The following is a 17,055-nucleotide window of genomic DNA, read 5'->3' as shown; positions in this document are numbered from 1 at the left end:
TGTCGACATTTCTCTAGAAGATAAAATGATCACAGCAGCTTGACATATCAGCTGGGACTTATTTCATTTTAGAGGGAAACGTTGGATACATTCACACTGCCTGGTCAATAAGCTCAGTCTGAATGACTTGTAAGCAGCCGTTAACAAAAACATTAATTGTTGCTCTGCTTTAAGCTCTTAGTCAAAAGCTGCAACCAAACCATTTAGTTTGATCAACTATAGTGAGCCTAAGGAGCCATTCTATCCCCTCTTATCACTCTGGGTATTTAATAATAAGAAGCTCACACAATGCGGTGCTGTCAGTTATCTCTCCAACGCTGAATAATACTGATTCCAGCTTTTCTTTTTTTCAGAGCAGTAATTACGTTTTTAGTGTTTGTGTTTCCATGGCACATTTTCTCTCTGGGGATGAAGGTCCCAGGGCTTCTCTGGTAGTCATCCTGCAGGAACTCCAGGAACTTGAATTGTGCAGTTTGTCCTCCATGGACTCTGTCATGATCCAAAGTCAAAGGGAATAATGGGAGCGAGCGGATTACTTTAGCGTGCAAAACAGCATGCATCCTTTGTATATTTTGCTTCTTTTTTTTTTAACGGCTTCTTCAAATTCATTTACTACATTATTATAGTCGTGCATACTGGCCTGGCACAGCAAGGTTATTCTTTAAAAACATTTGTTTAAAGAGAAAAAAAACATGTTGCATAATATCAATCAGGAGTGCCGGGCTCATCCACTCCTAAACAGTCCCGTGTGCAAGAGACTCACTCTTCCTCTATTAAAGAAAATTAAAGGCATGATAACAAATACTGTAATCATTATCAAATGATCTACTGCATATTCACGGATCACTATGTAAAAATGTCCTGAGGCGACTCACAGATTTGTCACCGTGATTTGTTCACTTTTTTTTTTAAATTGTGAAACGAGGTGTTAGCTCATGGAACAGCTTTGGAAGTGTTTTATATTTTATCTGGGCTTCATTTACAGCTATTAGTGACTAAGAGTGGTCTCTTAATGCAGATTTGAGTCTGTGTGTAGGTGACTATGATGGTAATACCTTATTTTGTGGTTAAATGTTAATATTACAGTTGGCTGTATAGGGATAGTCTTAGAAAGAATAACACTAATAATAATCATAATAACAATATATTTGCCCTAAATCTCCATAATAGTAGTAAGTTCATGTGAGTGAGTGCACTATGCAGTTCTAGTGCTGTGCCTGTTTAAGGAGCTGGAGCAGCTCAGCTAGCCTAGCAGCAGCCCATGCACATAAACACACACATATCTCTTTAATTGTCATAAGGCAGCAAACATGAATCTGTTACTGGTTTTCTCAGTGCGCCTGTGGTGTTTGGACAATTATTCGTTTGAACCGCTGAGATCTTACCTAAAGCCAACCACTCCTACACATCCAACTCTTCCAAATTGATATATGACAATATCTACTTTCGATCACGTGTCTGCGGGGCGACTTAGACGGATTGCGCGTCATCTCGCCTTCCCAAATTTTTCCCTTCTGCTGCAGCTCGTATCCAAAACATCTATCTATAGTGCGGAGTACGAGAGAGAGAGAAAGATGTTTAACTCGGTGAATCTGGGCAACTTCTGCTCCCAGACGCGCAAAGACCGGACATCCGAGTTTGGGGACAGGACGGGCTGCGCGTCCAACATCTACCTCCCCAGCTGCACTTACTACGTCCCCGAGTTTTCTGCCGTCTCCTCGTTCCTTCCACAGGCCCCGTCCCGGCAAATCAGCTACCCTTATTCCACAAATCTGTCTCAAGTACCGCCGGTACGGGAAGTTTCCTACGGCTTGGACCCTGCCAGTAAATGGCACCACAGAAGCAATTATGCATCGTGCTACTCGGGAGAGGATCTGGTGCATAGAGACTGTCTTCCACCATCCACCATGACAGAAATGCTCATGAAGAACGAGAGTGTGTACAGCCACCACCATCACCATCACACCCACCCGGGCTCCAATCACCCCTCCACAGGTTTTTACTCCGGCGTGGGGAAAAACAACGTCCTCCCGCAAGGTTTCGATCGCTTTTTCGAGACGGCATACTGCAGCAGCACGGACAATCAGTCAGACAATTGTTTACAAAAGGGCGAGGGGGGAAAGCTGGAAAGCGACTCCCAGCAGCAGCAGCAGACTACAGCCTCGGTACCCGGGGCTCCTGAGCAGGAAAAAGACCCAGAGGATGAGGAGGAACATACAAATTCGGGCTCGTGTACTTCTTCCTCCGCAACAACCAAGGACGGCACCGCCAGCAAGAGCAGCCACTCGAGTAGGTATACCGAGCAGTAAAATGGGGAAGGTTAAGGGGACTAGCCCGGTGTTTTGTCGGTCAGATTTTATGTGGAGTTTTATAAGCATTCAAAGGATTTTATTATAACCCTACAAAGCTCTTTCTTGCAACGAGAAGAATTTTTACGATGGGAAAGCGCTTTGAAAAAAAAAGGGGGGATGTTATACACAGACGCCTGTATGGTGAGAGTCTGTGAAATTTTTAAGAGAGAGCTATTGTGACAAATGTTAACTTTGATCATGAACTTGCGTTGGGCATTTTAAGGGATTTTCTCGTTGGGCTGTCGAGAGTAAAAACCAATTGGGCAGAACATTGCTTTTGGCATCTTGTGAATTTTCTTTTTAGTACTGGGTTTCCTCGAAAAACTTGCTGCCCTGTGTATTACAGTATTTACGGTTTTATCTTATCCTATCTATCTATCCGTCTGTCTATCTATCTATCTATCTATCTATCTATCTATCTATCTATCTGTCTATCTATCTATCTATCTATCTATCTATCTATCTATCTATCTATCTATCTATCTATCTATCTATCTGCCTATCTATCTATCTATCTATCTATCTATCTATCTATCTATCTATCTATCTATCTCTCATTTACAGACATTAAATTAATCAGTGTTAAATCGAGTGTTTTCCCTTTATATCTTAGCAGCAGGCAGAGGACTACAAATTATGCTATTTCATTATTAGCCGCAGAAAAAAAGGCAAAGCCTAAATCCATTTAGCTTTCATTTAGCATCCTTCCTCTCTATAAATGATTTGCGTGATTGGAAACTAATGTAACTTACTAATAAATTGCTATCTTTACTGATTCCTAGGGAGTGTAATAGTTCTTATTAAACGCCAAAATGGCTGTTATTGCTGCTCATATTTCCTTTATGGATGCTAAGCCTCATGCTCATTGAATTAGCCCAGGCAGGCTGCACATACAAGCTAACTGAGGCTGCAGCTTGCATCTCTCCCCATACAGAAAACCCAACAATAATAAAAGAAGAAAAAAAAAAAAATCACATGTTTGATAAAAAAAAAAGGTAAAGGGCCACAGAGGACTGCAAGAGGTCATTCTTTCAAACATGGTCAACGTATTTCTACTTAGTGCCAGAATATTGTGTAAATAGTTAGTTTAGCTCCAGAGGAATGTGGCGCACATAATGCGCTGAAATGCTTTAGTTGTTGTATATTTATAACAGATAAACACGTACTTAGAGGCTGTAAGATGATATTATTTCCATCCAAGCGATTCGGATATTTAACACTCCTTATGGTCGGTTTATCTGATAGCCTGATGACTGTTGTCTGAAATGTTATCATTACTAATGCTTCTGAAACGAAATGCTTATGGAGCATGTCTCAGTGAAAATCAATATTTTTCTTCTATTTTATTTCTTTCAAATTATTATTATTATTTTTAAATCATGTGACCTTGCTGCTATTTCTCCTTTATTTTGAAATTGTTCTGTTTTTTTGTTTTTGTTTTTTTTCTCCTTCAGGCACTCCTCGTACAAGGAAGAAGCGGTGTCCATATTCCAAGTTTCAGATCCGAGAGCTGGAGCGGGAATTCTTCTTTAACGTTTACATCAACAAAGAGAAAAGGCTGCAGCTCTCCCGAATGTTAAACCTCACCGACCGCCAGGTTAAAATCTGGTTCCAAAATAGAAGAATGAAAGAGAAGAAGCTGAGCAGAGATCGCCTGCAGTACTTTTCTGGAAACCCCCTGTTGTGAGCATGGAGCAGAAAAAGTGTCACAGTGTTGGTCAGTGACATTAAGGCCTTCTCATGTCTCATTGAATTGTAATCGTGGGCATAACCATTTTTTTAAAGGAGCCCACATCACCAACAGTGCAATGTTAAAGCGGACAGTGGGAGTCATAGGCCTGCATGGGATAAAGTCGCCATTTTCTTATTGCCCCTCGGGCGGCGGTGAATTTCTATTGCTGGTCCCCAGAAATAAAGGCCTCCATAGAATAATCATTTATACTTAATGCTGTTCTTGAATATTTCTTGAATATCTCTATTTATCACCATTCTCCATCGTGTTTATTCTATTGTTCATATAAGCATATTTGTTGTTAAAATATCAAATGTATCTGAAAATTTGAATCCGTATTGCGCAGACAACTTTGAGCTCTTCCCTTCCCTCTGGTCTTTGTATATAGTATATCATTATCTTATTGTTTCTCGACCAGAGTTTAAACAAGTTATAGCAAATCTCCAGGCTGCATTTTTCTTTTCGCCATCGAGAACTGTGACGTCCAATCTGTGAAAGTATATCCCCCCCCCTGTACAGAGTAGCCTATGCAATGTGCATTCGTGACTGTAAATAGGCGTTTGTTGAATTTCCTTTCCCTCTTTCTCCCTGCTGCTATTTTTCAGTACACCATTCAACGTTTAACAGCTTTAATGCCAACACTCGTTAAATTATTTGCTCAAACATTGGTGCTTTGGGTTCCAGAGAGGAGGAACAGATTGTTGGCCTGTGTATCATTAATATAATACATATTAAATAAACAGAACCATATAGGCAAAACATAACGACTTTGTGCTTTTTGTGCTACCGTGATCTCAATGATCATTACTGATAATGTTGTGTCGCAATTTTTTTATTTTCTCGTGCGCCTTTTTATTTTTTTCAAATTCTGTTTCTAAATGTTTTTTAAATTATTATTTTTTAGCTCAAACTGATGATACAGATTGCTAAAAAAACATGAGCACATTTCCAACTTGTGTTAAGAGTCACTTCGTGTGGATACACACATTTTCTGCGGTCGAGTTGGATGACCAGAGTCTGCGGGCCTACACTTGTCGAATTGTTGCCTATCCTTCAGTTACACCACAGCAAAAGATCATGTTTAAATGTAAGCAAGCGTGCTAAACCAAGATAGAGGCCACATCTTAGAAATGTAGAGAAAGAGTGTGCAATGATAACCTCTTTTAGTGCCCACTAAATGGAATCGCCACTCTTAGTAGTCTAGACACTGCCATAAAGACAGAGGCACTAAATGGCTATTTTTTTCTCTTAATTGCACCGTCTGTTCGGGGGGAATGCCGTTCACTTCCGCAGTAAATAGTAAACAAGCAAAACTGGATGTCCGAAGGGTTGGGGGTGTGGGGGGCAAGAGGTTTCGACATGAACTCGGACTGGGCAGTGTGCAAAGTCAACCCCAACCCCCTCTGCACACAAGCGTCATGTCCACTCTGCTATAGGGTGCAATTGGGAAAACAACCAGAGACCTCCCATAGTGGAGATTTATCGTCATTTCTGTTGTATTTTAATATATTATTTTCCGCCTGATTTGGCCTTTAAAATACCCTGTAATTCTCAATGTGTTGCAAATCAAATAAGACTATTTGTCTTTGCACGAACAACCACCTCTTTCAACTCGTCACGTATTAATAAATACTTGTTGACTAATTGGGGCCACGTGTTATGAGTTAAACAAGAGTTAACTAGGGGAAAGGAAATAATAAACGGCATTTTTTCTCTCTCTCTCTCTCTCTGTGTGTGTGTGTGTGTGTGTGTGTGTGTGTATGCGTGTGTGTGTGTCTGTGTGTGTGCGTGTGTGTGTGTGTGTGTGTGTGTGTGTGTGTGTGTGTGTGTGTGTGTGTGTGTGTGTGTGCGTGTGTGTGCGTGTGTGTGTGCGTGCGTGTGTGTGCGTGTGTGTGTGTGTGTGTGTGTGTGTGTGTGTGTGTGTGTGTGTGTGTGTGTAAACACCCACTTGTGTTCTCGTGCAACCAGCATATGCATGATGATTGCACGTGTGCATTAACTACAATTTATAATTAAATGTAGTCTTTGAACTTCAATAATGTCAAGGCCTTCACCTTTAACCCGCTGCAATAAAGTGGAATCAAGGAGCCTCTTTAGCCCGGAAATGTGTGCCGCGGTGGAACGGGCCAATGGGAGTGAGTGGGAACAGAAAATGGAATGTGTACACAGACCAACTTTGACCCCTCACATTAAAATACAGCAGGTAACTTGGCCAGCTTTAGCACGCCCAGTAAATACACTTTATTGTCCTTGTAAAATGTATACGTTTTCACGCATGAGGCGTTTTAAACCGTGTTGATATAAACTGTAGGCCTATATTTGTATTCTCATAAGAAGTAAAACAACATGTCGGTGTGTGGCTGTCGCAGTGTGCGTGTCGTTATGGGTGGTTCTGTAAGTGCAACAAGACTTTTCGTGCGTGCATGCGTGGGAGTGTCAGTCTATCCTTTGAATGCTGTCTTCAGACGGGACTCCTGTGCGGGGATCAAAGACGTTTTCAGACAGGCCTTTGCATGCTTTCTAGTTTAACACTTGGATGAGTTAGGTATAGAGGTTTAGTTTTGAAGTTAATTAGAAGAAGAGGAAAAAGAGGGGAAGGCGGGACTCTGCTTTGGGTCCACGTGACGCACAGTGTGTGGCGCATACATTAAACATCTTGGCAGGTATTTTGTCGAATTGAATTGAGAACCAATCTGCATATGTCATAGTAATATCAGGAAGGGCATGGGGGCCGTTCTGACAATGAAAAGGCGACGCACACTCGCGGAGATCAAGGCTATAGAGGTACCTCTCTCTCGCCACACCCACCAACCTTGGCCCTGGGACGGTGACGTGCATAATTTGTTGGTTTCCCCAACGCACAACGTCACTAACAGAGCGCGCTGCAGAGGCTCCTGCAAATGTTGTCTATCAACCACACGGGGGCCAGGAGTCCCCCGGGCCTCCACGCTGTGTTGTTTCCTCTATACGGGATCCTGAAAACGCTTCCTGACATGGGTGCCTCAATGACATCAGAGTGGTATTATTAGACGTAGGCCTACAGAGGCAGCCTGTGATGAGTTGTGTGTGGCAGAAGGACTGTCAACTCTGCTGGAATGCAGCTCCTGCAAGTACGGATTTTGCACTTGGGTGTTGTAGTTAAAAAGAAAATGGCGGTGTTTGTTTTTTATGCAGAAGAGGCGAACCATGTACTAGCCCATTATCATAAAAATATGAGAGAAATTTTATTTAGCCTACTTCAGCTTGACAAACAGGAGTTTTTTCAACATCTAAGTTCTATCTATTGCAAATTCAAGCATCGTTAAGGCTTGATTATTTGGGGTTTCTGTGTTAGTTACAGCCTTTATAAATATCGTTTCTCCCCAGAAGAGAGTGGGTTTATTATTAAAGTTGTAATTAGTCCCCTTGGAAAGAAAAGACCAAAAAACAAAAAATAATAAAAAGAAATATATAGCGTCCTTATACTAACTGGGAAAATAATCTATGCAAAAAAATGACAGCTTAAAAAGAGATACAAAATTAGAATTATAAAAAGACTTTGTGTCTTGTATACTGAAAACTGACTAGACACAATAGGGATTTAAACAGAGATGATTTCGATACTATTTTTGTCACCTTTGCAAATATTTGTATCCGGATGTTATCTAATCATCACTTTGAAAGTGTTATTGCGTTATTAAATGTGAAGTAAAAGTAGGTGTATTCTTTTTTCCCTCTGCAAATACTAATCAAGTGGTTATAGGCTATTGAATGGTTTTATACTACAGTGTAGTGCTCACATCTCAGCACCTTTCCTGTTCTATAGGGCCATAAAACAGTTCGACGCTATAAACCCAGCTCCTGCTATTGCTGCAACAACAAACCAAAAAAACATCTCAAAACGATTGAATTTACACTTACGCATTCTGTACTTCTTTTTTTAAATTTATTTATTGTTGCCCCCAACCTGAGTTTATCCGAGCAGGTTTAAAGCTAGAGACGGCAGCTTCTGTGTTTTTTTGTTTTTTTGTTGTTGTGGTCGTGAATGGTAATAAAGCAATGCTGCTGTACTTCGATGGCGGTTTTCTTCTCTGGTTTTTAATTAAGAACTTACACGATTGTGATATTTGCACTTGCACTGAGTGTGCAGCAGCACGAGAGACACAAAGCAGAGACTCCTCATATCTAACTGGAAAGATATTTCAAAGTGGCTGCCAGTATAGTGTTTCGTTTTGTCGCCCCAGTGGCTCCTGATTAGTGCACTGAGGAAAGCTACCAAGCTCGGCTGTGTCGCACCATTCAGCACCCGAACCTGCTCCACTGCTATCAATCGGATCACAAGTTAGTGGCGAAAGTACTGACTAAAGTTTAGACAAGCGTAAAGACCTTTGTAAAATACTGGTCCAAGTCGTGTGTGTGTGTGTGTGTGTGTGTGTGTGTGTGTGTGTGTGTCTGTGTGTGTGTGTGTGTGTGTGTGTGTGTGTGTGTGTGTGTGTGTGTGTGTGTGTGTCTGTGTGTCTTGGTCATGGTCAACTAAATGTGTATGGAAATTCTTCACACATGCCTGTATTCAAAAATAATGTTCTGCATGTGAAAATACCTTCATGTGTTGTTGCTTGAATTGTTGTATTAAAAAACGAATTTGCTCCTGTAGGACCAAAACGCCGAAATTTGAAGGAATGTCTAGAAACAAAACAACAACAACAAAACATTTGCTCTTGTTCCGAGAAATCGACTTGGATAACCCGGGACATGATTCACATTTTGTTATGGAATCAGAAAGGTATGCATGTTCGGTGAAACCTTTCATTACCTTTAATTTGCATTTTCATTCTGATTACTCATTAGAAACAAATGTAGCGCTAATAAGCCCATTCAGGTTCATTACGTAATATATAATTGGCCACCTTTTAGTCTCAGCACCAAAGTACTTTTTTACTTTTCAACTGGGTCATAATACTGCACCCACTACACTATCGCGTGTGATTGTTACAGGCTCATATGCACAATATTTTTTTTAATGTGTTTTATCACAAACTATATATATACTACATGTTATATCTGTAGTTTCATGATTCCCATTTTCCCACACGGGCTGTCCTGCACCATTACACTGCTCCCTCTATGTTGCTGCCAGGTCTGTGTTACTCTGCCAGGTGTGTGACATCGCAACAGGTATTCTGTTCCCAATAATCATTTCAGCCCTCTGACTTTATATAAAAGACATTTTCTGCTCCGCCAGGTATATGAGGTCACATCAGCAGCTCTGAGGCATCGTGATGTTCTCAGCTTCTCCTGTGAAATGTTAGCATTATTTAGAGCTCAGTGCTGCTTGAAAAGTTGTACACATATAATTTGTTTTTATTACTTTTTTGGTGCTAGGCGGAGCTGGAGATAGCCTGCAGGCCAGGTGTGAATGTGCAATAAAGCGGTGTGTGTGTGTGTGTGTGTGTGTGTGTGTGTGTGTGTGTGTGTGTGTGTGTGTGTGTATGTCAGTGGTGTGAGGTTCTTAGGAGGCTATACATTCAGTCTGGTTATTAATGTGTCCCCTAAATGAGGCAGAATGTGTGTTTGGATGAAAGAAAGATGGATGTGAAAATAAAACCATTAATATGACTTTTCCCCCTAACATTTTCCGGTTTTGTGTGAGAAACACAAGTCATCGTGTAAAGTCTTAACTTACCGATGCATGCCAGTGTTTAACTTTGATTTAGTTTTAGTTTTTTTTTAAGTTTTTTTAGTATTTTTTCAGGCCTCCATTTGTAACAACCATAAGAACAAGTTCTCCTTCCATGGCGTGTCCTCACCTCAATTAATATAAAAGTAACAACAAAAAATGCAGTGGCAAGATTCTCAGCTAACATGATCGGCCATGTTTGCGTCACATGTTTGGAATGAAAATGAGCACAAAGACACATGGTTATTGTTTTCTTTTAACTATTTATTTCACTTACAAGCAGAAGGCTCAATACACCTCTGTGAACCAACGTTCCTGTCTCATCAAAGTGGTATTTGAAGACATACAATAATAGTCTGCCCTTGCCTTTGAGAATGATACTGAACTGAACAAACACAGACAGACCGAGGCAGACAGCCAGGCTCACGTGCACACATGCACACATTGTGCTTTTTCATTGAACATTTCAAATTGGCTAAACTCATGCTATCATTATTTGCATAATTTTTAAAAGTGTACTCGAGATACGTTGCTAGGCTAACAAACTCCATTTATTATCTGTTTGAGAACAATGATAAAAAAACGGATGCGACATACATTTGGGCACGTAGCTCTACAAATTATATCGAATAAAGTGCAGAATATATAAATCTAAAAGCATTTGTAAATGTATTGCATTATGTTTTGCACTAGTTCTCGTGTGGTCTGTCCTTGGAACCATTTTGTTCTCGGCTTTAGCTTGTGAACTTTCAGCAGTCTTCTTTCGCCGGTCGGTTTGGACTGGATGAAATGTCCTAAAGCGAAGATCTGTCTGCAGCTGTGACAAAACAAGGTTTCACATAACACAACACATGACAACAAATATCCCAAAGAAACGAGGGGAATGTTTAACTGAGCACAACCTCGAGAGTGAAAATGTGTCACGTGCGCTACAAACTCACTTCATTTTATAAACACAAATGAAACAATAAAACTCAATCCCTCACTGAGTATCAGAGTATCACATTTTAATAGTTAGCCTACAAAATGTATTCTCCAATGTGGAGACTGTGAATAAACTATTTTGAAAAAGAAGTCTAACTAATAATTTTTAAGGCTTTATTTTAGGTGTGTTAAAATTATTCAACGCAATTCTCATTTTCTCAAATTCCCTATTCTAACGTCCACAACACTGCAGCGTTTCCTATAGTGTCTTACATTTATTTAATCTACATGTGAAAGGAGAGGAATAATGTGGGCTACTCAACCATTTTCGTCCCAAAAAGCCTAAAACAAAGTGCACAAATGCGTGTAAAAAACACGTATTCATCCTGAGGAGAGCCATTCTTAATTCACACTACAACTCATCTGGCCTACAAATCGTATTCTGACAATTACACTAACAACACAGAAAAAGATAAGCATTATTGTCCTCTATTTAAATAACTGAAAGCACACCTAAACAGGAATAATCATTCAATGATAATTAATTGTAGCCTTTATTACAGGAGCTCGGCGGATACGCAGCGAATTACGCTTGAAGATGTTTAATGTCAAAGGAAATAAAAAGAGGAAACACTAACCCATGTTTGACGTATTTCTACCAGGATTTAGTTTTTATTTAACACACGATAATATTTATCCTCATAGGCCCGACGTCCACTATCACTTATCTGGTGACTATTAATAACGTAAAACAAATTCCATATTAAAACCGAGATAAACGACCAAGTGCGGTTTCATGTACAGTCAAACTATGAACTGAGTAAACTTATTGTCCTGGTAAAATTGCATTTTAATGAATTCATGTCAAGTTCTGTTGAAGTAGTAGTCTCATGAAGAAAACAATAATCTCAGGGTCAAACTACATCAGGCCGAGGAATTATTTGAAATATAAATGAAGCCTATGAAAACTATCCTAAACCTTCGAAATAATGCGAGTAAAACCCAATAAAGGAAGTTTTCTCAATCAAATTTAGCAGGCTGATTTAAAAAAAGCGGACATTTCATTTTAAGACTACTTCACAGAGTCAAGAAAATGAAAGCTGACTCTGTAGTTTTACGGGTAGGTATACTCCAACGTTCAATTCTTCACAGGGACCTTCACCTTTTTGTACCATTCTAAAAACAAATGTGAACTGCTTACCTTCCTTTATCGGTAGCAACCACAAAGCAAATCAGTGAAAAACAAACTAAAACGGCTGACAATAAATGCACATCTCATGACAATTCCTCGGTGGCTCCACGTCCACGGCTCAGGCGACACATTAAATCACACGAGGGTTAAACTGAATTATCTTTCAAACAGGTAAAGTTCTCAAATTACTCAGAATATAAACACTGAAAAGCCACGTAGTAATCCTGCTGCAGCATCCGTCCTTTGTTCCCCCTGCTGCAGGGCCTGGTGTCCTTACAGGCTGATGGCCACTAGGTGACGCTCTTGCTCCATCAAAAAGCTGCAAAATTCCCAACTTGACCGCGCTGACGTCACGTCAGTCTGGAGCATCAAGGCCACTTCCACGCCGCTATTGGTCTGAAAATCACATGACATGTCTCCCAGCATCCATAATTATGTTCCTGATATTTTTGCACCCCCCTCCAAAAGATGTCAGCATCCTACTGTCCTGATTCTCCTGCAGGAATCCCGAATAGTTCAGACCCGCTGAACACGCAAAACCATCCTTGTGGTACCAAATGCCAAAATGTCATGTCCGAATAATATAGCGCCCGGAAACTTCCTCATGGATTCCTTAATGGGAGGATCGTCTTCCTTCAGGGGTGACGGTTATTCGAGCAACCCCGGAATGTACATCCACACAGCAGCAGAGTACGGATACTCAGTGATGAGAAACATGGGGAAGGTCGGACCGCCTGCACTCTCCAAAAGAGACGAGCTTCCTGCGGTCGGGGAGCCTCTCAGCGGCTACCAGGATGCGTCCTACCTGTCTGCACAGCTGCCCACATGGACCCCAGGCTCCAAACCCGGCAGGGACCAACAACCTGTTGCCCAGTGTTTACAACCCTGCTCGTTTCCAGCGGGCAACGTCAAAGAGGAGGCGTTTTGTTGCCTCTATCAGGATGACAGCAATAACGGGAAACAGCAGACAACAGAGTCCACCACATACATCCGGCTGGGAGACAATAGCCGCCGGCCTGAGCGGACCTCCGCCTCGTCCAGTGGCTGTTTCCAGGTGTTCAGCAGCGCAGGGAGGCCACAGCGGGACGAGCAGCAGCCGTTCCCCTCCGGCTTCTCCCTCACACACTTGGAGACATCTGTTGAGTCAGCATCAGAAGCGACAATAAGTTTCAGCAAAAAAACAGCGAGAGAGGTTTCAGAGGCAGATGAGTGTCAGAGCAGGAAGGAGGAGAAGGCCAAGAGTGACAGCTGCTCAGATAACTCGGACGGGGAATCAAAAGGTATATATTCAAACCCCCCCCCCCACCCTCCTCCTCCTCCTCCCTGATACACACATGTAGCCTACATACACACGCATATAAACACACAAACTAGCCTACACAAACATAGCTGTACTGGTTTAACTTGATGACTTCTCGTGTGTGTTAGTTCTTCAAGTGTTGTGTGTGCACGTTGTGTTACGTCACGGCCCAATAATGCACGCTGGTGTTTGATAGCAGTCATGAGGGCTGTATGGGCCTTTGAAGGGCCCGCCTAGCAGGGGTTACGATGCCCGTGGCATTTAACACCTTTCCATTAATGTGAGAATGTGAGATGGGCAGTTATCATTGAAATAAACACGTTTACACACATGCACACACACAATACTCTCTCCCTGTCTCTCTCTCTCTCTCTCTCTCTCTCTCTTGCTTGACATGGGTCATTTACATTGGAAGAAGTAACTATTTTAACAGCACAATTTTACGCCTCAAAATTTGTGGTTTTTAGCCAGCATAACATTCAACGGTTTTACACCACAGTTGAAAAAGTTTGTCGTAGTGGATTGGCCTGGCCTATTTATTACCTGAGGGAGCACTTCTCAGCGTTATTTTTTTATGGATCATTTAATATGTTATTAATACAGTTTTCAATTTTTTTTTGCGCCAATACAACGAAAATTCGAGATAACTCAGACCAGTTTCTAAAACATAACCATGTCAAGTGAGAGTCCCAGCACAAGTCTAATCTCCTGTCCTTCCAAAGTTGTGTTGTTTTGATTTTTTAAAGAGCATATATGAATGTTTCGTAGGCTATTGGCTAATTAGCCTATCACGGTTTAAGGTAGATTGTAATAAAACAGGCACTCACGGCTGATATCTGTGAAACACACACTTATAAAGAATTATTATGCTGTTTATATGATTGTTTTTTTTTTCTCCCACTGACGAATTAATGCCGGCATTAATGTTATCTAAAACCCTTTTGCCATTTTGTAGCACTTAGCTAAAATTAATTTTGGTGTGTTTTCGTGTCATTTACAAATTCAGCAAGCAGCTTCATTCATGAGAACATTATCATCTTTGTTCAACATTTTAAATGATTTGAGTGAGTGTTTTTATGTGTGTGTGTGTGTGTGTGTGTGTGTGTGTGTGTGTGTGTGTGTGTGTGTGTGTGTGTGTGTGTGTGTGTGTGTGTGTGTCTGTGTGTGTGTGTCTGTGTGTGTGTGTGTGTGTGTGTGTGTGTGTGTGTGTGTGTGTGTGTGCGCGCGCTGTTAATCCCATATCACTGAATTAAATGTTTTGGTAATGATTAAATATGGCCCACACAGTGAGTGTTCACATTAGCTTAATTATTACTGTAACGTGTGTGTGTGTGTGTGTGTGTGTGTGTGTGTGTGTGTGTGTGTGTGTGTGTGTGTGTCTGTGTGTGTGTCTGTCTGTGTGTGTCTGTGTGTGTGTGTTTGTGTGTGTGAGTGATAGAGGCGTTATTCCCACGAGGTCGGAACCTAATCAAGGAATTAACTGAATGTGTGGCTGTGTGATTCCCTGCTAACCTCGACATGCCTTGTTCCCTTTGTTTTTATTTGGTCTAATTCGTGTACTGTGCGTTAGAGACTTCCTTCGTTTTTGTTTTGGGGATGCACCTTCGAAAAAATTTCATTCTGGCTCGGATGTGCAGAGGTAATAAAATTTTATGGCAGTCTGAGGTCCAAGGAAGACAAAAGAAATGCTTACACACCCTGGTTTGATTTGATCTAATTATAGCAGTACATCACTCGAAAAGCAATTTGCAGTAGGAGTTGTTGCAAAACGGTGGGATGTTAACTTATTCGAGTTAAGAGTGTCGGAGAGTTCACATCCAGGTAAAGCTCTGCTTTTAAACTACTCATTTTTATCTAAATTAACGCTGCTGATGTGGATTTGAGATATGGGCGTGTACGCAGCATTTTATCCGTGCGCAAAACTATACTTTTGCTCATATTTGTTTTTTTTTCTTGCTTCTGTAGATGATTTATCTGCGGAAAAGACGACGGGAAGCTGGTTAAAAGCCAAAAGTGGAAGGAAGAAGCGTTGTCCCTACACAAAGCACCAGACGCTGGAGCTGGAGAAGGAGTTCTTGTTCAACATGTATCTGTCTCGGGAGCGCCGCCTGGAGATCAGCCGGAGTATCAACCTGACCGACAGACAGGTCAAGATCTGGTTCCAAAACAGACGCATGAAGCTCAAGAAGCTCAACAGGGAGTGCCGAGAGAGGGAGCACGGTGCAGTTTACAACTATCCCTGAAGAGATTTCTATTTACCTACACATGCATTCACACTCACATTTACACTTAGTTAGACACACACACACACACACACACACACACACACACACACACACACACACACACACACACAGAAACACTCACACACACAAAACAGACACACAGCATGTCAACTTAGAATGCATTCAATCATATTTCTCTTTATTCACACACACTGTGCCTTCCTATTTGAACCCTAAAAACTGCAGACTAGACGTGATTTTCATTTGAACATTTCTGCACAATTGGAACAGTGAGGTGCTATTACCTTGTATTAATTATTGTAATATAACGTGATCCTTAAAAAAAAGGAGTAATCTATAAATAACTCTTGGCATGGAAGCAGTTTCACTTTTTCTGGGCTGTAATGAATGTTTTGCAGCTTCTTCCTTGGTGTCTTGCTGTGGCATACGTGCAAGTGTAGTGTGCATGAAGCTATGATTCCAAAACAATGAAAGGAGGGGGAAACAAAAGGTATTACCAACTTTGTCCTTCTCCTGGTAAAGTGGTGCAAATGAGGAGGGAGGGAGAGATACTGCGGATGAGAGAAGGAGATTATGGCACTTTTAATAGATGTGAAAGACCATAACGTTGATTTAAATATTATCCAGGTGACCACAGTAAGTCAAGGTCATAAAATTCTAATGTCAGGTTCGCCCTAGAAAGCGTTGGGGGTGGATTTTATGATCTGCAAATATAATGTGCTGCAGCAGTAAAGATGCGTTTAAAGGTGTGTGTGTGTGGAGGAGGGCTAATCCACACAGCAGAGACTGCAATGTGCACCAGCCAAGCTAAGGCGCTGGGCTGGAAGGGAGCAGCCAGCCGCCTCCACCCGGGATAATGGAGCTACATGGGAGCCGGAGATAAGAAAGATGGTGGATAAAAAAAAAAAAAAAGGGGACAGCGACCGCTACGGCTGCAGGGACAATAATAAGCAAAGCATCGCAGCGCACACGTGGATAACTACACTCACCGGGAAGGCGTCTTCTGCAGGAGCCAACAGAAGGTAGGACTTTCTTCTCCACGTAATATCTTTATTTCCTGTATGCCACATCTGTCAGGAGAGCTCGCTTGACAGCTCTCGTGGCACGCATGGTGCACGCCTGCACATGTCGATAGTTTATCTGAAGCTGATGAGAGACTCTTCATCAGCGGGCTGCTCAGCTCTGCTTTCTTTTCTTGTTTTAATCATAATGTTGGTTGGTGCTGAATATTTTGCATAATATTTCTGCACACTTACTGCGATTGTGTTTTAAAATTGGCTCGTTTGGAACAGCTAAATGAATGTTTATACTAAGCTGCTACAAGATGCTGCTTATGAAATAAGAAAAGGAAATAAGATTGACATTTTTTTTTTTTTGCTGAAGAGAATTAGAGACAAAACACAAGATGTCATGCAATGTTAAAAAAAAGTAGCTTGATTGCAGCTCTATAGTAGACAACGTGTTTTATTGTGATGGTACTCGCCTTTTTCTCTCTGCTGGATAGTGTAAATCCTCACTTGGCTGCTTGCATGAGTTCTCCTTTCCTTGGATTTTAACCCATTTTGCGCGAAGCTGAAGCGTGGTTTAGGTAGTTTCATGTTGTTGGGGTTGGCTTCCTGGCTCGGCAACAAGAAACTGCCTTGATTACGTCAGT

The 17,055-nt window shown here is 41.4% G+C and overlaps 2 protein-coding genes across 2 annotated transcripts; both read left to right on the top strand.

Moving 5' to 3' along the window:
* The first annotated feature begins 1,042 nt into the window (after positions 1 to 1,042).
* hoxc11a (homeobox C11a) lies at positions 1,043 to 4,847 on the top strand. Its single transcript, XM_020635141.3, has 2 exons — positions 1,043 to 2,289; positions 3,806 to 4,847. Exons 1-2 carry the CDS (start codon positions 1,431 to 1,433, stop codon positions 4,036 to 4,038), a joined length of 1,092 nt encoding a protein of 363 aa, XP_020490797.1. The 5' UTR covers positions 1,043 to 1,430; the 3' UTR covers positions 4,039 to 4,847.
* A 7,573-nt stretch (positions 4,848 to 12,420) lies between these two features.
* On the top strand, positions 12,421 to 15,926 carry hoxc10a (homeobox C10a). The gene is made up of 2 exons (XM_029277586.2): positions 12,421 to 13,135; positions 15,121 to 15,926. The coding sequence occupies exons 1-2, from the start codon at positions 12,421 to 12,423 to the stop codon at positions 15,396 to 15,398; spliced, it is 993 nt and encodes a 330-aa protein (XP_029133419.2). The 3' UTR covers positions 15,399 to 15,926.
* The last annotated feature ends 1,129 nt before the right edge of the window (positions 15,927 to 17,055 follow it).

Source organism: Labrus bergylta, chromosome 12 (assembly GCF_963930695.1).
Source record: "Labrus bergylta chromosome 12, fLabBer1.1, whole genome shotgun sequence".
Lineage (NCBI taxonomy): Eukaryota > Metazoa > Chordata > Actinopteri > Labriformes > Labridae > Labrus > Labrus bergylta.
Note: the sequence above shows the minus strand (reverse complement) of the source record. Positions and strands in the feature narration are given on the sequence as shown.

What these genes read in the sequence shown, in the direction of transcription:
- hoxc11a (XM_020635141.3), top strand. Translation starts at nt 1,431, where the DNA reads ATGACAATATCTACTTTCGATCACGTGTCTGCGGGGCGACTTAGACGG. An exon ending in CAGCAAGAGCAGCCACTCGA is followed by an intron (nt 2,290 to 3,805) that starts GTAGGTATACCG and finishes TTTCTCCTTCAG; the next exon opens with GCACTCCTCGTACAAGGAAG.
- hoxc10a (XM_029277586.2), top strand. Translation starts at nt 12,421, where the DNA reads ATGTCATGTCCGAATAATATAGCGCCCGGAAACTTCCTCATGGATTCC. An exon ending in CTCGGACGGGGAATCAAAAG is followed by an intron (nt 13,136 to 15,120) that starts GTATATATTCAA and finishes TTGCTTCTGTAG; the next exon opens with ATGATTTATCTGCGGAAAAG.